We start from the raw sequence: 24,337 nt of genomic DNA on the forward strand, positions 1-24,337 counted from the left end.
CAGCAGCTTCAGCAGGGCTGCCCTTCTGGTTTAGTTTCACTTCCCTATATACACATTATCATTTATATTAAATATACTCTTCCACATCGTACTTTCTTAAGTGCAGAGCAAACGTTCTTTATTTCTACTTCTTGTACTTGTAGTGAGGAACGCCGTTCGTATTAAAGAGTGGTGAAGTCTTTTACTTACTCTTTATTTCCTACTCACCAAGTAAAGCTCCACGATTTGTTTTCATTTAATTACTTCTCTCTACCCTTTCTAACCAAAAATTCAATTGTTATTCCACAATGTACTTTGGGTCTCCCCTATTTTATACACACCTGTTCTTAGATTTATTGTAAGTTTTAGAAGTTTTCCTTCTCAGTTATATTGAATTATAAAATGATTCGAATTTGAAAGAGACTCCTTTCCAAAGATGGTAATCTACATATCTTTTCCTCCTCTTTCTGGAGGCTGTTGGTGGCGTACCTTCCAGGAAGGAAGCCATCATACGCTGTTATTATTCACAAAGTTGCTAATACTTATTTAAATTATTGCTCTTTTTCCTCTGCCATTTGAGGAAGAATTAATATATCCTGCCACCAATTTAGAATAAATAGTATGCAAATTTAAAAAGAAAAACAAACCAGATTTTAATAAATCTAAATAGACAATTTATCATAAAGTTTAATTTTAAATCAACTTTTTTTTTAAAAAAAAATAAATAAATGAAAAGCTTAAAATTTATTTTCACCATAATAGATTTCTCCGAACTTAATTTAAATTTGTAACAAATTGGCAGGAAGATGAAATTAATCTTCTTCAAACTATATTTATATGAAACTTTTAGGTAAAAATATTCCTGTTATACCAGTTTATTTCTGGCAGTCTGACACCATTTGGATGTCTGTCTTATTCTCTCCGTAGTTTGCTTTGCCAGAGTTTTCTTATCCCTCAGAGAAATATATATACGCCTGGGTAAATATTACTTGAAAAACAAAATTCATTTCGGTTAACTTTTTCGTTTCTCTGCTTATTTCTTCGTTGCGCCAGTTGCCTTTAATTTATATCTTAAGAATATAAATATAGAAACCATACTTTAGGTTTAAACATTAATCAATTTATACTGAGTTTTGGTTCGTTTAAATTTATAGTTACTTTTCTGACGGAAAAAAATGTTTTATAATTTAGAACAAAAGAAAAACTGCTAATGTATTATTAATAATGATAATAATAATAATAATAATAATAACAATAATATCTTTATTAGGCCAAATTAAGAAAATTAACACAACAGGAAAATTAATTAAAGATAATACTCTTGGTTATAAATCGTAGTTATCCTTACTTCTACAGTAACATTTCTGCAGTAAGTGGTCGATTGCAAATTATGTAAAATCTTGCTAATCTATTAATATAATGAAATACTAACTTAGATTATTAAAATCTCTAGCATCCCTCATGCTTAAAACTGTCAGGAAACCAGTAAAAATACAAAGCTGATGTCATTTAATAAAGTTTACCGACAAAAAGGTAAAACAAAAATTGTCTAGTGGCAAGATGAACTATTACTACGTATGACACATTGCATCACTGATCATTGCACAAATCGATTAACTCCATTTTTTTTTTAAATATCTTAAATTTAAGTGTCAAACAAAGCGCTTGTTCAGTCATAGGCTTTTTATATTTCTAATAAATTTCCCAAATAATAAAGATTAACACCATTAAATGTCCAAATTCTGTTTGGCCATTAAACAAATTATTTCAGAAGCCATTTTGATTAACTCCGAGCTCTAATTTAAATGGTTGCAATAATCCAACTCAAAATTCTGTAGCAGACACTGAATGATAATGGTAAATTGATTTTGATTTATATTATAAACAGAATTATAAAAAACAATGTACATTATTTCATCGCATTTCTCCACTTTTTGTTTTATGGAGTTAATCGAGTTGTGCAGCGAACGGCTCAAATATTACGACGAACAATACAAGTATTATCAGCTATGCGTTCCCTTCTCTTGTAATTGATGCTGCACAATACTTCTCGTATGAAGTGATTTCTTCAGTTACCACAATTGTTTACAATTTTTCGCAGAAACAAATGTACAAGTTGGGAAGGAAGGTTAAAACTGTTTGCAACACTAGTTTTCTTTCCTTATGGCTCTGAAATTTGGCGACCGCTATACTCTATAAGGTTAGAAATAAGAAATAAAAAAAAAGACATTCTTATACGAGGGTCGTTTGAAAAGTCCGTGCAAAAATAAAAACTACTTAATTTTTTGGGGTAAACCTTTTTTATTTTTCCACATAGTCTCCTTTTAGGCTTATACACTTCGTCCAACGCTGCTCTAGTTTGTTGATCCCTTCCGAATAATAGGATTTGTCCAAGTCTGAAAAATAGCCATTCGTTTCTGCAATCACCTCCTCGTTTGAATAAAATCTTTTTCCCGCCAGCCATTTCTTCATATTGGGGAACAAATAGTAGTCAGAGGGAGCCAAGTCTGGTGCGTTGTCGTGATGGAAAAGGACTTTTTTGTGGGCCAATCGTGGGCGTTTTTCTTGCAGGTCGGTTTTCAAACGGTCCAATAACGATGAATAATATGCACCTGTAATAGTTTTACCCTTTTCCAGATAGTCGATGAGGATTATTCCTTGCGAATCCCAAAAGACAGTCGCCATAATCTTTCCGGCCGAAGGAACGGTCTTCGCCTTTTTTGGCGCAGATTCCTCCTTGGTAACCCATTGTTTAGATTGTTCTTTGGTCTCAGGAGTGTAGTGATGTATCCATGTTTCATCCACAGTGACGAAACGACGCTTAAAGTCCTGCGGATTCTTCTGGAACAGCTGCAAACCGTCCTTGCAACACTTGCAATCGCGTGAGCAATCGCGGCACCCGTCTTGCGGCTAGCTTTGTCATGTCCAAATGTTCATGCAAAATATTATGTACCCGTTCATTCGAGATGCCCACAGCACTAGCAATCTCACGCACCTTCACTCTTCTGTCATCCATCACCATATCATGGATTTTATCAATGATTTCTGGAGTAGTAACCTCAACAGGGCGTCCAGAACGTTCAGCGTCACTTGTGCCCATATGGCCACTCCGAAAATTTTGAAACCACTTATAAACTGTTCTAATCGAAGGTGCAGAGCCACCATAATGTTTATCAAGCTTCTCTTTAGTCTCCTGAGGCGTTTTGCCTTTCATAGAGTAGTGTTTAATCAACACACGAAATTCTTTTTCGTTCATTTTTTGAAAATCACTCGACTTCCTCGATTCAAACGAATGCCAAACACAAATAAATAGGCCGATCTGGCTGAAACTTGGTGTGTGTTCTTCCAAGAGATGCTACTAACTAAACATAACCTCGATACGCGCCAGTGGTGCTATCTCTCTGACTTTGCACGGACTTTTCAAACGACCCTCGTAGGTCTCGAGATCTGTCAATTAAGAAGAATAGACTTCCCAAATTGTGCTTCTAGAGACTCGTGATACTCGATAATGTAACTAAGAGAAGAAATGATAGGAATTGGTTGTTAGTTAGATGCGGAAAAAGTTAACTTAAACTATTTAGCCAAATCTGCGCTATACTAAAAATGCTAATTTTATTAGGTGAATGTTCTTATGTAGGACATCCACAGCCATCTATGTCGAGTGAGCTAGGAGTAGTACGGGGCTTAATGGGGAGAAGCCTTTGCGATAAATACTAGGATGTCAGCCAGTTCAGAGTATCTAACTACAAAATTGTAAGAGTTTGGTCCAGGGGTGGTGGCTAATCACCATCGAGTTCTCGCTGTCTGTAACTTTAGCCACAGCAGACATTCTGGAACACCTGCTGCTAGCCGTTAGTTACACTAATTTAGACGTCACTGGCTCCCTATTTATTGCCAATGACACTTAGTGTGTACAAGCTTCTAATTATTGCTGATAAAAGTCATTTAGAATAAAATGTATGTTTTTTAGATTAGTAGCTTCAAAATTAAAGTCATCTAGTTTCAATAAGTTACTAATTTTCAAGAAGGTTGTAAGTAAGAACAAGTACGAGTATAACCTTCTTTTATTTTGACAGTGTTCAATTCTTATGTTTAGCAAAGTTTCACTTTTGTGTACATTTTATTATAATTATAATTACTGTAATTAACATTAATGATCTTTTTATGTAAATAGTAATTACTTTGTATTTGTATTAGAATGGGCAGAACTCCAAGTGATGTGTTTTATCTATCTATATATTAATTCTTAATAGATCTAATTACCACTGAATCTCTAGTTCTTTAATTATTCTTATCTTTCTTACTTAATTAATCTACTCGTGCCCTTACTACTTAGCTACCCAGCAGCCATTACATCTTCAAACTGTAAAAATCCGATTACGTTAATATTTAGAAAACTCCTCGGTTATGATTTAGCATCACCAATGAGACCAACTATTTATTCATTCTGACATGTATTGCAAAGAAAGAAGTTGCAGTATCTGATGTATGCACTAATCTATCTATCGGTTCAGTGTGCATCTAATGTTTATGTGTTTTCAGCAACGAGCTAGGGTGTATTGTAGGGCAAACTGACCATTTACTGGAAAAGTACCGTAGCGTCTGGATTTATATGTTTTCACTTCTTTTGGATTATTCTAGCACTGAGCGGACTCCCTCTGATATCACCATTGTCTAGTCTATCTGATTTATTTGTTATGCGGAAAACCTCTGCTGAGAACTCTATCCTGCTTCTATTTCTCCCAAACAGTAGTAAACTTTTACTTCTGGTATTCCTCAATGGTTTTTTTTTTGTCTTCAGATTGTCTTCAGCTGTGTTTCTAATGGCCATTTCTTAACTCCATCTTAAGTTAGAAACAAAGAAAGAAATTAAATTTCGATTTGAAGGAAATTAAGATCTAATTAAAGTGAGATACCTTATTAAAACTGTCCGGTAGGACAGTTGTATAAGGGTTGACCATCAAAAACTGCACGAAAAAGCGTAACGTTGAAAAACACCCAACTTTGACAATTTTTTTCTCTTTTTCTACAAAAGATAAAATTCCCAAATTTTCTTTAAAATATAGGGCAAATCCTCCTTTATAGCTGTAATTTTTTTGCAACAACCCAGATCTAATAGGTTTCGAGAAAAAAGTTGCCGAAAATGAGCAAAAACCGCTTTTTCAAAAAATGTTCTTGTTCTTGTTCTTCTTCTTCTTCTTGTTGTTGTTCTTGTTGTTACCTTTTTTGTAAACAACGTAGCGCCTAAACGCGTGAACCGATTTTCATGAATGAGGTGTCATTCGATTCAATATTTTATGTAGATGTGCCTTTTGGGGGTCTCGGCCCTGTACATCGAATGGGAGAGGAGTTAGCCCCCTTTATGTAAGGCCCCCTCCAAAATTATTATTACTAATTACTCTGTAAATCTTGGCCCGATTTTGATAAAATTTTGTAGGATGATAGGGTTAGGGCTCCCCTACCTAACAATAAAGCGACGATCTGCTCTTACACTTGTTAAGGGGAAGTATAGCAATCGTTTCAAATTATCGACACGTGAACCGATTTTCATGAATGAAGTGTCATTCGAATCGAAATTTTGTACAGATTTGTACTTTAAAAGTCTCGACGCTATGCCTCATAAGGAGGGGAGTTCGCCCCACCCAAATAAGGCCCTTTCTAAAACGATTATTACCAATATTTCTACAAAGCTTAGTCCGATTTTGATAAAATTTAGCTCAAATAAGTGGTTAAAGCTCCTCTACGTGGCTGTGAAGTGCCATCATGCTCTTACACCTACTAAGAGGAAGTACTGCAATCGTTAAAATTATCAATGAGTGAACCGATTTACATCAATGAATTGTCGTTCGATTCAAAATCTTTGCCTTTTAGGGAGAAATACTGTAATCGCAGTTTATTTTTCTTGCTCCTCTTAAAAGGAAGTACTGAAATCGCAGTTTAATTTTGCTATTTACGTACTAATACCTTCCTATTTTATTCAAAACGCTTTCTAAAAAAAATGGTTATTGAGGATGGTTTGGGGACCGCAACTATAATCATTCTTTAAAAAGATCTCTCCAGTGGTAATTACGGTTCCGATTTAACACCTTATCAGGTTATAATGATAGAATAGCTTATTCCAAATTTTAAAAAATCTGTAAAGCAGACGTAACTTTGCAAATAGACAAAAAGGAAAATCTATCCAAAAGGTACAAAAATCTCCTTAACAAAAACTTACAGTTTTAAAAGTTAAGTATAAGGGTTGATTAAACGCCAAAAGGTACACAAATCAGCAGTTCCCAACATTTCATTAATACTTCATTGATATAATTTAAGTAATTTTACTGCATTAACTTTTCCTTCACATTTTTTAGAATTTATTAGATGTCACAGACCCTTATGCTGGCCAGTTCATTCATAATATTTTTTTATTATAATTATGATAAAATGAGTGATGAATTATTCTGAGTAGTCACATATACATGCATGTTAAAGTAGAAAAAAACAAAGTTAGAGTCGGCCACTTTTTAAATTTCAATCACGGAGGATTCAAAACAATATTTCAGTCTTAAATTCGTCTTACCGAAATATTCGTGAGCACAAATAACATACATTTAATAACAAGTAGATTATTCAACAATATTTACTCATTTCTCAATTGTAATTTAATTTAGTCCCCCTAATTTTACTTATGGTAAAATACTGGAATAATTAGCTGTCCTAAAAATATGCATATCTTTATTTTCTTTATTTTATATTACATATATATAACATTGTGGGAAGAACACCTAGATTGAGAATGTAATTGAAGAAAACTATATTATTTGCGATAAAGCCAGATTATTTATTACTTATTATTACAAACGTTTGACTACAACATAAAATAACAATTACTTTAATCGAAGAATGAACTTAAACCAATGATTTTTATTTAAAAATAAAAATAAATGCATAAAATCATTGATGTAAAAAAAGTTTATGAATTTTTTAGCCTCTTATTTTTTTTATATTTTTTATAACGTTTTCTTTTTCACCTGTGATTAATAGTTTGATTATTATAGTTAAATAGATATTACAGTCAATCTAAGTTAAATGGTGTGCTACTTGAGTAAATATTTTGTAGACGAAAATGGCCAGCATAAGGGTCTGTGACATCTAATAAATTCTAAAAAATGTGAAGGAAAAGTTAATGCAGTAAAATTACTTAAATTATATCAATGAAGTATTAATGAAATGTTGGGAACTGCTGATTTGTGTACCTTTTGGCGTTTAATCAACCCTTATACTTAACTTTTAAAACTGTAAGTTTTTGTTAAGGAGTAAAATGTTAGGTGATTGTGAATCTCAAAATGAATCATTCCTTTCCTTAATCAATTATTTTGGGTGAAGCTCAGACTTTTCTTCAATTATTTTGGGTGAAGCTCAGGCTTTTCTTCAATTATTTTGGGTGAAGCTCAGACTTTTCTTCAATTATTTTGGGTGAAGCTCAGACTTTTCTTCAATTATTTTGGGTGAAGCTCAGACTTTTCTTCAATTATTTTGGGTGAAGCTCAGACTTTTCTTCAATTATTTTGGGTGAAGCTCAGACTTTTCTTCAATTATTTTTTTAAATTTGAAAATAGTTTTGGCCAGAAAAGCTTTGTTGAAAACAATAAAAAAGTGAAATTTGAAAGGGAATTGAGTTCAGAATTCTAAATATGAATAGTTATAAATTAAATATTTACTAATTTAAACTTCTCAATGTTTTACAAAATTGGTCGAAATTCCTCACTAACGATGAAACGTTCTTTGATGATTATCATGACGTTTTCTCGCGCGTTCTAACGAAAAAAAGTCCGAGGAATCGTATTTCATCCCACATTATTGTCCAGGATTCATTTTGAAATAAGTTCAGTGTTCAGAAAACGTTCATAACTAGGTTCATAAATATTTTTAATGGAAAAATATATAACAAACATCCCATACACTGACGTCTGTAGCGAAGTCAGCAGTTGTAAACAGAACTAATTTATACAAATTTTCTGCAATAATTGAAATTTAAGTTTTTTTTAATGTTCCCGAGTTAATAGAAATATTGTTGCCCAGGAGAGCGTAAAAAACTTTTTAATGAGTAATAATCTAACAATCACACAGGTTATATTTTGCATAGGTCCTTAGCCTGTAGGGATTTCTTCTCCTTTCGTAACGAGACTTTAGGGAACAGAATTCTCCATTTAGTACATTTAGATGACTGAATCCAGCTAAGATGTTCATCATTTACCCTCCGCCTCTGTCGTACCGGTGTTGTGGAATCTGGCTGTGTGATGGTGCAATTGTGGTCGGAGGTGGTTAGTGAGTTTGTGGGGTTAGCTCCATAAGTGGATTAGTTGGCGTACCCGACCACTGATTGGTGGATAATAATTGCAAAGCTCCCCCCTCTACTCTATCACCGGTTTGACACTCCAATCAGAGTGGCACGCCCGCGTCAAATTATCAATTATGTCGTAGAGGATTCTCCCTACTACTACCACTTCCAAACGGCTGTTGTATTACTAGCTCTTCCTCTGGCCTCGACCGCAGCCATCAGTATCTCTTAGAATGAGATCACATCCTACCTGCCTCCATCTAGATAAATCCCACTAGGATTATGTTATCATTTGAATTAGAATTATATCAAAATTAAATTGATATTCCATATTTACGTGAATTATAACCAAAGTGCCCTAAGTTAATGACTGAATTAGTAATTGATACTTCCAATTATTTTTTTTTTTGTAAAAAGTTAAAAATAGGGAATCTTAACGTAAAAAGAAATCTGTTAGCAACTGCTTCCTTTTGGTATAATCCACTCCTTCTCACATAAACTATCCTTGTATTATATTTAAAAAGCTCATTCTAATACTCAACAAAGTTCTCCGATGAAAAAATAGGCTCTTCAACCCCATAAGTGGTTCATCCTATAAGCGGAGATGTTATCTCATAGTGAGTCTGTGCTTTTGTGACATGAGGGACAACAATACAGGACCAGCTCCTTCTTAGGAGAACCATCCTTTCGTGCCTCGTGCGCTGGTAACATCTTCCGCAATGTCTGTTGCCGTTGGTCATTTTCTTTTTGTATACATTATTTCAGCATTAAATCTTTCCCTACCCGTACACACGACTTAAACGAACTGAAGTTAACAGACGTTATCGACTGCTTAAAAGACTACTAGACCAACGTTCAAAACTTTCACTTAATAACAAACGACTGATTTATGATTCTATACTAAAACCCGCCTGGACGTACGGTATTGAACTGTAGGGTTCAACGAAACGCTCCAATCTTCAACGAATTCCATCTCTTCAGTCTAAAATTTTCCGCATTATCGTTAACGGTTCCATTTTACGTTTCAAATCTAACTATCCACGCAGATATGGAAATTCAGGTCCAGGTTGCACGAACTCGTTATAAAAGTTGATCTTGCAATCTCATTCCAATCCTCTTATCCGCCATTTATCATCTCATCATCATCCAGATGATCCTCCCAGACGATTGTAACGTCAGTGGCCTCGTGATTTTCTCTCTTCTGAAGAGAGTAGCTAATCCTAGAGATGACTTAAGGAGTGTTATCACTGGGTAATTTCTCCCCTCAATTAGTGAGTTTGTAGTGGTCAGTTATTGTCATTGTTACTTATGGCGTATCTAGCGCTGGTTGTAACTTAACAAATAAATTTAAAAAAAAAATCTTTCCCTAATTATATTCCTTCTTTGTATTTAACCTGTGAAATGTTGAAAGAAAAGAAATTTTTTTTTTTTGGATGGCTTTAATCGCATTTCGATTTTCCTAGATTTGTTGTGCCCATTCACCGGGGTAGCCTAAATTAGCCTGCTTACAGCAAGGCAATATCTCTTTCTCTCTCTCAAAAACTCAGAATCTAGGGCTTCTACAACACCTGGTGTCTTCCCTTCTATAGCGGAAGTAAATTTTAGTGATTTTAATCCGAGCATAGATAGCTTCAACTTCTGATTCACTCGGAGATCGGCCGTAGTTCAGTCATTTCATGATTATAGGTGAAGGATTTCGAGCGCTTTGACCATCATATTTCGGATTTATATTAGCATAAGGAGTTAGATTATTGTTTAGGGGTCCTATATCTGCAGCCCAATGCAGTTGACTCTTCTTTGAAAGATTTAAGTTGTTTATTTATTTAAGTAGCAATTAATTAAACTTAAATTTTAATTACAAAAAACTTTATTTAGGCACCAGCTTTTTTTTTTGGCTTTCTTTTTTTACTCTTATAATATTGTTTTATTACAAAGCATGCGACCTTTGCTTAAAACTTCGCTCGCTTGTAAAAGGAGTTCGTCAGATCTGACCGGTGATGTAGGCAATATATTTTATTTAATTGGTACAACAGAGAGTCTTTATAAGAACAGAAATAGATTTAATAAAAAGGTACCTTGCTTAATTAAGGAACCCTTTTATGATTTTATTAATACTAATTAATATGGTTTTATGTAATTTGTCATTTCTTTTAAATAATAATTTGCTATTTACTTATTTTTTTTTATGATTTTGTAAATAGAAGAAAATAATCAGTAGATGACAATATATGTTAGTTTTTTATGTTTTCTCATTAAGTTCTACTTTTGAAGGGCGTTTCTACATTCTGTTCATTATTTTCTCATCAAATGGGCCAACGCAGACGGTTTTTTCTTGCCGTAAAATGCTTAAATTAAAATTTTAGTTCGTAGTGGTTGTAAATATTATTATTTTTAAGTTTTTATTTGTTGCCGTCAAAAAACAGAAAAAGTATCAGAAGAAGTGGAATTCCATTTTCTACACAAATCTGATGATTGAAGCTCTGAAAATGGATGAAAATTCAAAAATAGATGAAAACAAAATGAAGCATGCTTACGAGGATAAAATTAATTAATATTGGACCATGTGTTTAAACTGTTAAATAAATAATTATTCAATCTAATTAACAAATTTTTGTACAATTCTCTTGGTTACATTTATCGAGTCAGTCTTTGTTATGTTTCAATCAAGACTATTGCGTATTATTGGTTTACCTGTTCTTACATCTATTAGTTTGCACTTCAGAGTTAAGTAGTACTTAACGCAGTGGTTTCCAACCTGTGGAGACTGTTGCAAGGGAGGCATGCAGCTGTTTCCAAAATATCATTTTCGAATACAAACCAAAAAAGTCGAATAGGTGTCAAAAAAAAAAATGAATCAGCAAAATAGGTATACGTAATCCACAATCCTCGCCGCGAATTTTTCGGGTACAAATGCTAAAACATCCATCCATACTCTTGCTGGAACGAAAACATCTCGCTTTTGCGTTTGGAGCCGAGCGCCGGCGGGGCGATTAGAAATCCCGTTTGTGATTGAAAGATATGATGATTTTGGCCTTACGACAGCAGAGCAGGAAATGATAATTGACTTATCTAGTGATAGCACATTAAAGCAGATGTTTCAAGACGAAAATAATATTGTTACGTTTTGGCTAAGAGTAAAGGACGATTTTCCTACTTTGACAAACAAAGCTTTAGAAATTTTATTACCATTTGTAACATCTTACCTATGTGAAACTGGTTTTTCTACAGTAGCTGTCTTAAAAACAAAGTATCGATCTCGCTTAGAGATTGAAAAGGAACTGAGAACCGCGATTTCTTCAGTGATACCACGGTTTGAGAAAATTTGTGCTGAAAAACAAGCTTAACCGTCGCATTAAATTTTTATAATGTTGTATTAATTATATATTCTTTTTTTTTGTATTTTTGTAAGATTTGTTTTTATTACATTTAAAATTATTATTTCTTATAATAAATAATTATTTTTTCATGTATATTTTTACATAATATTGTATATTATTTTGTAGCCCATTAAATAAATTATAATATCAGTTGAGTATTTATGAAATTAGATTGTTAGAAAAATTAAGGGGGCGCAACAATTTTTTTTTAAAGGGGGGCGCAGGTACAAAAAGGTTGGAAACCACTGACTTAACGTTTAATACAACAGCTAAAGTATCACGTGGCTACATGACAATTAGGCCAATATTGTTTCAGCCATATATGTTCATACTTGTATGCAATTTTGAAAATTATTGTGGAGAACGTACATTTGTGAGTACAGACATTTAGAGTGAGAGATACGTTTGAAAGGAGAAGACGGAAAGAGATGCCAAAGAGTTGGGTTGATTTTAATAATGTGTATATGATATTTGAGTATAGATTTGTAGCTGGTCTGTGCACATTTTGTTTGTATGTTCATGTGAGTTATTTCTTTCTTGTATTCACCCTCTCATTTCCGTAGTTCTTGCTGCTTTGTTTGTGCAGTCTCTCTGTTGAGAGCTTCTTTGTGCTTCTGGGTTCTTTTTCTTTTTTTTTTACCATCCCCACGACTGGAATGTATTAATTTTTTACCCCTCTCATTCACCTTGCCCTAGTCTTTCATCTTCATAACAAATCTAACTTGCGGAGATCTTTCTAAACAGAATAGTATGTGAGAATGATGCTGTACGCATGTTAGATGAATAAGCGTCCTCAGACCCAATATAACATAGTGTTATCTGGTGCACGTATTGAAGCTGCGTAAAAACAGTTTCTTTGTTCTCAACTCATCATCTTTCTACGATGTTATTAAACACACGGACGCTCACAATAGGCAGAGAACTAGTAAACCGAGTGTGTACAATAAGATTTTTTTTTCTTTGCATTTTATTATATAAAATTTATGAAAAAAGTGAATACTACATAGAAATATCTCTTTCTTTTATATTATTTTTATAACCACGACGGTATCCGAGCGGTTAGAGACGAGCCTCGCAAAACTAAAATGTTTTGTGGTATTGGGTTCGATTCCCAGCCTAGGCCATGGTTTTAATTAATTTTATTTAATGTTTAATATGAGAAATTTAAATTAAAACATGTTTGCTAATCGCCGTCCGTGATACCTAAATTGGGTTGTTAGACGTAATACCCGCCTAACAAAATAATTTTTTTAAAAAATGATTTAAGGCGCATCAGCAACTAAGGTTATTGGCGCCCGGAGCTTTTTACAGTGCTCTGCCGGCCTCCGGACAGTGTTCTCTTGTTACAGACAATACTGTCCATCACCGGACAGTAAGCTGTAAGAAGCTACTAGACAGAGAAAAAAATCTAAGGGCCAGCAGCTGGATTTGAACCTGTAATCTTCGAGTTGGAATCCAGTATTCGCTGCCCACTCAGATAATCGCTTTCCTACTTTTTATTATAATAATTATTGATCATTTTAAGGTAATCATAACTTTCCATGCGATCGCTTATTTTCTTTGCTTGTAGTTTTTCTAGTCGTAATAATCGGCTTTATCTCGTAATGGGATAACTCTCAACTAAATACTAAACATATATAACTATGTATATATAAATATATAAACAGAGCTAAATAAATGAATTCCAAAATTAAGTTCAGAAGTTTAGTGTTGATAACAGCGTAAATTGATATTTTGTTGTTAAAATAAAAGCTGAGAATATTACTGGTCCAGCGATTAAATCTTGATGTGTTACTGTGTACGCTGAATTACAAGATTTGCGAGAGATGTTAAGCAAACTCTCATTGTTTAATTATAATTTCAGTATTCCTTTATCCGCGGCCATGTTTGGAATAATTTAGACATTCTTCCATTGTGATTAAAAATTATAACTTCCCTAATTTTTGTTTAAATTTTTGAGGGGGGGAAAATGCTAACAACGACATTTTGAATATTTCAAAACTGATGTTTTGCTAATTTAATTTAATTAATTAGAAACAAAATATTGTCAGATAACTGGCGTGTAAACTCTAGTTTAATTAAATCTTCTACTTCTTAGGCGTAAGATCTCTTTAATCATTGGTGTGAAGGAGATAAAGCACAGTAATGAAGATCTTTGATCTGGCACCTCCTTATCCCCTTTCCCTGAAACATAAACGTACGCACGCACATACCATATATGCGCGCGTGTGTGTTAAATAAGTAAAACAAGATGGTGAATGAAGAAAAGTCAAGTTGGCTGTATCGACTTTTCTCTAATCCTTCATGTTGATTACATTTCAAGTCTATTTTCTTAAGCATCACTGTAAGGATCTTTAGGTATGCTATTGACATTCAGCAAGATTTTAAGGGTATCTCAGATTTTTGAGTATTTTTGTTATAAATTTGATGGTGCTGATTTAAAAAAATAAATTAAACTGCGAGATGATTAGACATTTGGGTGATAAAACATTTCTAGGCTACTTATCCCTGGCGTATTGGTGGTTCTGTTCACGGCATTGCAACTCTAGCGCCTTTTATCTTTTGTCATTGGGTAGCATGAACCCTTAAAATTGGGCTAGAAAACTTCTAGAGAGAAGAGCATCAGTCGGGGACGTCTTGCTTCTTTGCATCATTTATTCCTTTCCCTTTCTCTTAGCTTCTTCTCTCGATGTTTTGTGAATGACCCCGCTTCATAACTTTCAATATAACTGTTAGTTTAAGGATTGCTCATCAAAGCCAGCTGTAGAAGAAAGTTCTGGAAACGTCTTAGCCTGCTTCGAATAGGCAAACGTCATGAAGATGTAGTAGACATTGCGATGTGTATTGAGATTAATTGAAGTAAAAAACATTCAGAAACTTCATTTTTACTGAAGATTGCAGCACATTAAGACAGACAAACTTATGAGTCTATAAACGGCATAGATTGGTAACCTATAAAAGCACCACCTAAGCATGCTACTGTCTTTTGTAATCTGGTAAATCTTTCTATTGCCAAAATAGTTCTGTTCCTTCAAAGTGAAGTAATCACTTAGTTTTTCAGGCAGGGCTTAACGTCCAACTACCTATGGGCAGGAACAACAGAAGCACATACTTTACTGTAAACAATTTTTGTTTTTTCTAACAAAAAAACAACAAAAGCTAAACGCGGGATTCGAACTGGGGATCTACCACTTCATAACCAAGCTTCTTAAGCAGTAGTCCAACACCCTTCTTCTACTTGTTAATATTTTAATGAATAATAGAACTGTACATTATATTATAAAGACATTCCAGTTAATACACCAATCAAGACATATCACTGATATAACTGATATTTCACAGTTATTTGTCGAAAAGAAAAAAAACCCTTGTCATCTGCAGTGAAAAGGTTTTATAACAACCAATCCTCATCTGAATAACTTAAACCAATTTCTGATAAGTGAAACAGAAAGCAATAAAAGTTGGAATATATATTAAAGGTTCAATATTAAGGGTTACAAGGTTATTATCAATATTGACAGATGAGAAATGTAACAGATTGAGTATGTGAATGTGCTGGGTACCCAAAGCAATCTTCTGGTAGTTAAATGTCAGACAGGGTTCTGCTGACGACATAAAGACAATAATAACCTGCCTTGCTACCTTAACGCTGGTTTCCTTACTCAACCTCTACCATCAACATCGTCATCGTTATTGACATTTAACCAATTAAGGTCAACATAGGCCATATCCTATATTTTGTACGAGGATATAATGATGATATACGGACGATCACTTCTGGTTTACCATCAAAATTGATCTTAAATTGGATAATAAATACGACAATTCTTATTGACTATGTAGTGTTAAACTTTTTGTTATTAATTATTCTTTTACCAGAAGTAGACTAAATTAAAATTAATTAAAAAAATATTTAAATAACCCCTTGATATAGACACATAAACACCCCTACCGTTCCAGGGACTGATATGTCCGAAACAAAAGAATAAAATTCTTAGTCAAAATTTAGAACTTCTAACAAGCTTAGCGCTTTAAGTGGCAATTGTGCTTTTCTTCAATAAAAAAGCAAAAAAAAAAACCCGCAGTTTTTTTGATAAAATACTGTAATAACTTACAGATATTAACTGAAAAGTCGCATTTCTGGATAAGTTTAATTAAAAATTACTTCAAATACGTATTAAATTCCCATTGAGTTTTGATAGCAAATTAAGAATATTGTAGGTGTATTTGAAACTTCAGAAAATAAATAAACTTTGATAAACTTATTTCACTTTATGGCCAAATAAATCACCTACAAACATGTTACGATAAAAGTGATAAGTAACTTAATGAGTTTAAATCAGTGTTGGATGTGGCTGACTTTGTACTGAGGTTTAGGGCGCCATGATATAAAGATGATTATAGAAGTTGCGTGGAAGATCTAAGGACACTGGGCGTAACTGGCTGGAAAGGAAAAGCTAAGGACAGAGAAACATGGAATGATATAATTAAGGAAGCCAAGGCCCACCCCGGGCTGTAGAGCTGTATAGTAAGTAAGTAAGTATAGAAGTTGCGTTCATCTCCTGCTGGCTGACAATAAGCGTTTACCATTCAAAATGAAATTAAGAGAACGATCCAAGGTTTTGTCCTTACTTTTGGTTGACAAAACATTCTTGACTCTTAGTAGCGACAAGAATGGTTACTTTTAAATAAGTTTAAAAAAGTTACCATTAAACTAACATTCACCCTCATTAATTATTACTAATCATATTATTTTCTTGTTGCAGATCCGGTCTTGAATATTATCGCAATCACACGGAATCATATCTTGTAATTGAAACTGTCGAACCACCGGACGAAGGTATGTACAAGTGTGAGATAACATACCTGGAAGTCCGAGAAGAATGCCAGGGTGTCCAGTTTGTCGACTTCAAAACTCTGAGTAAGTCATTTTTTTTTTAAATTCAACATTTTTTTTGTTTATTTGTTCGCTGTAAGTTTAACCGTAAAGCAAAATGGGTTTTTATTATTGATGTTGCGAAAACCAACTATTACTTTTAATTAATGTTTATTACTTTCCGACAAATTATATTTCCATCCCGGGATGGGGAAAGAAGGTAATCAAAAGTATCACTAATGATAACTAATAATTTTGTTAAAAAATAAAAAGCTTTTTAAATATAGAAAACAGGTGCACCTTGGTAAATGTGCTTAAAGTGCAATTACTGCATGGTACTGCTAACAACCAGTCCGGCTAACCCGGTTATGGTTGCTTCTTGGAGCTAATTAGTAAACGACTTTTCCTTCCTATAACTTGTAGGAAGAGAGAGGACCAAATTATGGCTGGAAGATTTTTTTTAAAGCATTAAATAGCGACTTATTTATTTATTTTCTGAAACCTCTAATTTGTTTGCCAACTACGAGTAATTCTCTGTCATCACCGATATTCAGTTCATTATCAGAAATTACTTGTTTTTTAAAGGCCTTCATTTTTAAAAGTTCCATAGATCTTGGTAGTTGTTCTTTATTTTTAAGTTTCTAATTGTAATTGCCTTCAGTAGAAAATATGATTGTCAAAAAGCTAGAATTTACTTAGCTGAACATTAGGCGATATGTCCACCATGTTGTCTCTTTTGTCCGCCATTAAGTGCCTCTATTATTAAAACTAACTATACTATTTTCTTCTTTACAACATGTTAGGACTTGCAAAATTTTCTGCAGTGAAATTTACTTGTTCGCCGTCCGGTAATCTAGTGTCGTCTAAACTAGATCATAACTTGAATTAACTCATTCTTGGGTAACTTCACTTTGAGCAAATGGGTAAGAGAGAGCCAAAGAAAACAATTTTAAAAGCAGATGAGGCTTTCTTTCTTTTTTTTTTATACTTTTATTTAAATTTAAGTAATTTATTTATTTAATAAAAGTTCAGAAAAAGTAACTGGCTCAAAATTATTCTTTAAATCAGTCAAGAAATAATCTTTTTCCCTCGTTTTTATTTTTTTTAATACAAAAAGGGAAGAAAGCTAGCTGGTATTATTTTGAACAAAGCACGAGGGCGGAACATTTTTGGAGGGAGAGAATTATGATTAACGACCTGCATGTAACATGAGTGTTGGATGGGGTGCGGTGCATCGCTGAATAGCAGTGCCTATTTGTTTAAAAATATAAACAATTTTTCTGAAAGAATTTTAGTGTTACTTAGTTCATTTGAAGAGCTTTTGGTAAAAAAAAGAGCTAGTAGAAACTTCTGAAATTATTGCAGCGAATGTTAATAGTGAAAATTATAGAAATTTGATTGTGAGAAATCGATTAGATTTATCTTACTTCACATACTGAGTATTACATGAATATGGAATCCATTCCAAATTTGGGTGACGTGGGCATCCTTATTTTTCAGTAAGTCTTAAGAATGTTAGTTTTAGTAAGTTTGTTAGTTAGTTAGAGTGCTAGTTATAAGAGAGTGTCATGTAATATTTTTTGGGCATTAATTAGTGCTTAAGAATAATAAAATAATCCATTTTTTTTCACTCATTAGTTATTCGCACTATTGAATACGTCTTCTAAGGAGTCCCGCGAAGTCTGTACTTACATAACATACTTCTTTGGAGAGAGCTGAAGGAATATATACAGGGTGTTCATTTTAAGACGGCTAAAATGCATTTCATGCTTAAACGGTTAATCTGAGCAAAAAATGGTAGAGGTAAAATTTGTTGCCCGTCTCCTCTAGTTTCAGAATATGTGACTTGATTTTAGATTCCTGCCCGCATACGCGGCTGGCGCGTGACCAAAAGTAAGGGTTCGCAGTTGACCCCCCATTTTAATATAAACAGTTTTAAAGAGTATAAAAAGTTATGAAAGAAACCGGAAACCGCAATTCGATATCTTCAAAATTAAAGGTGCTAGGTTATTTCAAAATCTGGTATTTATTAATCATATTTCAATTTTTTAACTTGTTATCAAAGAGAAAGAAGAGCACGCAATAGCTCACTTTTATGTATTTTTTCATCCCCTTTCTACTAAAAATATTGCCAAGGCAGTAAAGCTAGTATTTTTCTTAATATCGGAAAATTAGTCGTTTTCCGAGTGATTTTTGTAAGAAAAATCAAAAGTTAAGAGCTTTAGATGTTCTCAAGCATACACAAAATGGCTAAAAATTAATTTTACATCTGTTACAAACAAGAAGGTTTAATAATTATTTGGTAATTTTGGGAGAGTTGCTGCATTTAATTACCAAAAAAATTGGAAACCTCCTGCCACATATTTAAGTGATCAATATCTTTTATGTAAAGGATCAAACTTATTCCTTAATTTATCAAATAATGCACTTTACTCAACTTGTGCAGCATGTACTGTGCCTTCAAAGGTGCCTCCTCTGGCTTGCAAGCCAGTCTAGCCAGTACGTTATCAACTGCTCTCTGTATCTGAGGATACAGGTGACGGGCAACAAATTTTTCCTCCACCATTTTTTGCTCAGACCAACCGTTTAAGCATGAAATGCATTTGAGCCGTCTTAAAATGAACACCCTGTATATTCATTCGTATATTAAAAAAAGAAGTAAAACAGAGAATTTAGTGAACTAAACTCATCGCCAGACAAAATAGTAGTTTATAATCTAAAACAAAATATGTGCATGTTTGGACTGCTAATTGTAACTAGAACCTATAACTTTGGCTATTGAAATCCAAATTTAACATGATTATGTTTACCTTAAGTAGAATAATTTGTAGCGACCTACTAATTTTGTAGCTGGCTTTATTGATTCGCTGGAAATAAAATAATTAAATGGCCTTTATTGCATTGCTTTGTGCGAATGTAAACGCTTGTTATTAAAACATGCGCGTATGAGGTATTGTTGCCGAGATCATTAGTTTGGATGTTGACACAGCTGGAGGTAGTATAACTGAATCTCACTTATTTAAAAATTATCAGTAATAATTCTATTCAATTTTACAAATTAAAGAAAGATAACATAGAATTATTAATTCAATGTACCAACTAATTACAGCAATTTAGAGCGAGTTAATTAGTGTGCCAAATGAATGTAAAAAAAGTTTTCTGCAGTATAAATACAAAAGACTAGCTGGTTTTCTGTTTCCTGGAGGTTTTTTTTTTTTTTTTTTTATTTGTCTGAATAGATTCCCATTGCAAAATAAATGGGACTTTATGGGAGTCGAGAAATGGGAGCCGGGCGGGTGTAGAGATTGGCTAAGAGGACGTTCTGCTAATGAGCACAATTAATGAGTGAGTTCTGCTCGTTAGCCCTCGAGAGAGCACTGCGGGAAGACGCGGTAATGTTGGAATTGGCTGCCACATTTAATTAGTTACACGTTAATTTTCGTCTCGCAATAATAATTACTCAATTGAGTGGATATTATAGAAATTGTGTTGTAAAAATACGTACGAAGCGACAAGTTTTACTGAACCCTCCATCGGGCGCATTTAATCTGTGAGATGAAGAGGACATTTTCTTATTGATAGCAACTCAGGTATTTCTTAGAATGAGCCATGGCCCTCAGTAGCTTCCACTTTTACCTTCTTCTAGCCAAACGTCCTGTCGGTGGTGTTACATGGTCTTATATTTTTTCAGGTTTTCTCATCAAAAACTCTTACAAAGTAAGTACTATCATTTATGAGGCAGTTTCCCATTCATTGATTCTTTCTGCAATGAGTGTTTTCTGAAGAATAACATTGAATAGAAGAAAGAGAAGGAGATTCAGACTCTGAACAAGAAGCTTTTTTTCTTTTAGACGAACATGATGCGGATGAATTAGAGTGGGTACCTACAGGATAAAGTAACCAAATTGTCGGTTAAGTAAACCTCCTTCTAGAATTAGACGAGGAAACCATAATATTTTATTGTATAGAAACGTTCGGAGATGGCTTCATGGTCATTTTTTTCGCCCTTCTGAACAAAGCGGACACCAATACGTACAAAATGTCTTGGATAATGATGCTAATAAACTATCGCATATTTACTAAATATGTGCACCTCCAAATTAGGGATTTCTGTCATTTTTCTATTCACGTTAATGTTGCATTCTACTTAACAAGTTTTTTTTTTAAGAAAAATTGAAATAAACTGACATTTTCATTCGTTTTCAAAACATTTTTGAGGAAATTAACAGATATTTGATCATTAATCTCACAGATTAGTTGCTCCCGATGGTATTACAAAAATATTGTGCCCGATGAAGGGTTTAAATATGTAAACTTGACGTTTACAACTGAACGTCAACATCAGTGCTAACTATCAGCAGCGTGAGTCAAGAAAGACTTCCTTATAAATTAATCTCAACAAATATTCAACATTTATATGCTTTTTTTTTTTTGCGTTTATTTTTGCTACAATCAGCGCGTTGGCGCTATAAGTAACAGTGATAACAGTAACATCAATAACAGAAGAATACGAGTGGAGAAGTTACCCAGTGGTAACACTCCAAAATAGGCTATTAGTCGCTCTCTTCACTTGAGAGGAGATCACGAGGCCACTGTCTCTTAAGGCGTCTTGTCGGGTTGTCAGGAAGAGTTCTAGAAGAAAGATTTTGAGCTAGAGGATTTATATGAGATTGCAGGTTGTAGTGGAGTTTTCTGTATCTTGTTTTAGCAACTTGTGTGACAAAAGGAATGTTTAGGTCAGTGTGTATAGTCAGGTTGGAGACATAAAAAGGAGCGTTTACAATAGTTCGAAGAATTTTAGATTGTAGCGATTGAATCCTTTGAAGATTGGAGCGTTTGGTTGAACCCCACAGCTCTATTCCATACGCCCAGATGGGTTTTAAAATAGATGTATAAATTAGTCTTTTGTTGTCCAGAGAGAGTTTTGATCTGTCGTCTAAGAGTCTTTTAAGTAGTCGATAGCGTCTGTTCAGTTCTGTTCTTTTAAGTCTAGTGTGGGGGTTCCAAGAAAGCCTGCGGTCTAAGTAAAGCCCAAGGTAGCGGGCAACGTTTACTACTGGTAGAGGTGTTAGGTTATAGATGACTGGAGGAAGAGTAATGCGACGAAGAGTAAAGGTGATATTTTGAGACTTGGTTTCATTAAGTTTAATAGCCCATCTCTTGAACCACTGTTCTAAGGAGGAGAGATGTGACTGCAGATTTCTGTGAGCAAGTACAGGATAATGATTAGTGGACAGTAAGGCGGTGTCATCTGCGTATGTGAGAAGTGTAGTGTTAGTATCTGTTGGTATGTTTGAAGTGTAAATGGAGTAGAGAATAGGACCCAGAATGCTGCCCTGTGGAACTCCAGCGTCGATATGTTTAAGTGGGGAGAAAGAAGATCCTATTTGCACTCTGAAGTATCTGTCGGACAAGTAAGATTTTATGATTAAATGAAACGTGGCAGGTAAAATAGTTTTAAGCTTCCACAAGAGGCCAGTGTGCCATACTCTATCGAAGGCCTGCTGAACATCAAGGAAAGCCCCTGAACAACATTCTTTCTTTTCAGGAGAGGATGCAATTATGTCCACTACTCGATGACATTGTTGAATAGTAGAGTGGTTACGTCTAAATCCAAACTGATGATCTGGGATCACATTAGAGTTTTCGAGGATAGGAAGGATTTGTTTGAGAAGAAGTTTTTCGAAAATTTTTCCTAGTACAGGTAATAAACTAATTGGACGGTAAGACGAAGGATGTTGATGAGGTTTTTTTAGGTTTTGGGATAGGACGAATTACGGAATACTTCCACAAGACGGGGAAGTAGGTTGTTCGGAGAATTGCGTTGTATATGGAAGTCAGAAATACCATGGCTTTTTTGGGAAGATTGCAGAGTATGGTTGGAGTAATGAGATCAAATCCAGGCGCTTTCTTACGTGAAAGATGATTTATGACGAACTGAACCTCAGAAGGTGAAAATGGTTTGGGTGGAAGAGAGAGAGGGAGAGGTGTGTCCAGATCTTGTAGGAGAGATTGTTGGAATTGTGAGTCGATAATGTCAGAATGTGGAGTGAATGCATTTAAAAAATGAGAAGAAAAGAGAGCAGTTTTATCGCCATCAGAAGTAGCCCATGATCCATCGCTACGTCGAAGTGGGGAGGGTACTGGTTTGTAGCGGAGGATTCTTTTTGAAGCGGTCCAGAGAGATTTGTCTTCGGTAGTCAGTGATAATGTATAGTTTTCAAAACGTTCATTTTTTAAGAGCTGTAGTTCAGTCCTGAGTAGATGAGTAAGTTTGTTAAAGATTTGTTTGTCTGAGGGATAGCGGGAGCGCTGCCATACGGCTCGTGCTCGTCTCTTATCTGTGATGAGTTGTCTTATGTATAGTGGTAAATTAGTAGTGTGATTATGTTGTTTTCTGGTATGTGATGCACATTGATAAATGGAGTTTTGTATTGATGTTGTGAAGTGTTGTACAGCGTTGTCTAGGTCTTCACTTGTTTTAAGTACAGTTTGTAGATTTAATGAGTCCTCTAATTTAGATTGAAATTTCTTCCAGTCGACCGGGCCACATATCAGAGATGGTTTAGGAGTACTAAGAAAAGGATTTATGTTGAGAGTAATCAGTACGGGGCTATGATCTGAGGAAGGTTCAGTTAGAGTGGAGATTTCATAGTATTGAGACATCCGATAAGTGACAAAAATATCTAGGATATCAGGGAGCTTAGATAGAGATGTAGGCCAGTACGTAGGATGATCCGGTGATATTACGCTGTAATTTCGGGCGAGAAGAACATTTAGTAGAGTATGGCCACGTGGATTTGTTGCGCGGCATCCCCATTGTTGGTGCTTGGCGTTGTAGTCTCCACCGGACAGAAATCTGGGACCAAGAGTTTTGAAAAATGAAACAAACTGTTGTTGAGATATGGATTTGTTTGGAGGGCAATAAATGCTTTTTTTTAAAAACAATTATGCCTTACCTAGGCAAAATGGGTACAAATATCGAATGAATTAGTAATCAAAGTGACCCAAAATGAATCCTTAAATTCTTTATATTCTTTCAAATTGAGATTTAACATGTTTTGATTTGAACTTCCATTTGTCGGCAATAACAAGGCCAAATTGGACTCTAACCGTTTACAGCGAATACAATCCCAATTATTTGTTTTAATGTTGAACCAAACCTTGAAAACAATTTAAGTTTTTCCCTACGCCAATAAAAGATTTGACCTATTCGGCCATTCGCGATCTTTTAAACTTAATACAGCCATCCTGGTAATCTTTGGGCTTCGCTTAATGGCGACAAAGCGATCTATGCGGGCAATAGACTCCATTTTAGGGATGCGTTTGAGCTTGGTAAGCGAATATCAAGAATGAATTTTAAGGAATATCCTGACAGTTACTATTTTTCAATTTTTTTTTTATTTATATTAAAGGGGTTCTCCACAACTCGTGGTTCCCTTCAGCCATCGCGAGTAAATGCCTTCTTCCAAGCGACACGATCTTCTGCCTGTTCCTCTGGCAGACCATATCCCGGCCATCATCTCCTTCACCTGGTCTCTCCACCCACTCCTGGGGTCTTCCTCTCTTCCTCCGGCCATCCACCTCGCTGTCCATCACCACCTTAGGAGGCAATCTCTCTGGACCCATCCTTCTTACATGTCCATACCGTGTGAGTGCCTTAATCTGTCTAATCTCCAGGACGTTTCTCTCCACTCCCATCCTTTCCCTGCTATCAAAATTCCTCACTTTGTCGCGCCTCGAACATCCTGTAGATCTCCTCCAAAAATCCATTTCTACTGC

At 34.5% G+C, this 24,337-nt stretch overlaps 1 protein-coding gene across 2 annotated transcripts in view; it reads left to right on the top strand.

The window, feature by feature from the left end:
• The window catches only part of nrm (neuromusculin), a 380,564-nt gene that overhangs the window by 83,866 nt on the left and 272,361 nt on the right, over positions 1-24,337 (top strand). For both annotated transcript variants that reach the window (XR_012459736.1, XM_074132269.1), the window contains exon 3: positions 16,446-16,600. Coding sequence is in view for 1 of the 2 variants with exons in the window: in XM_074132269.1 (XP_073988370.1) it covers positions 16,446-16,600 (155 nt within the window). In the remaining variant the exon portion in view is untranslated. The remainder of the gene's footprint in view (positions 1-16,445; positions 16,601-24,337) is intronic.

The sequence above is a fragment of the Rhodnius prolixus genome, unplaced genomic scaffold (assembly GCF_049639745.1).
Source record: "Rhodnius prolixus isolate KJV_2025 unplaced genomic scaffold, Rpr scaffold_4, whole genome shotgun sequence".
Taxonomy (NCBI): domain Eukaryota; kingdom Metazoa; phylum Arthropoda; class Insecta; order Hemiptera; family Reduviidae; genus Rhodnius; species Rhodnius prolixus.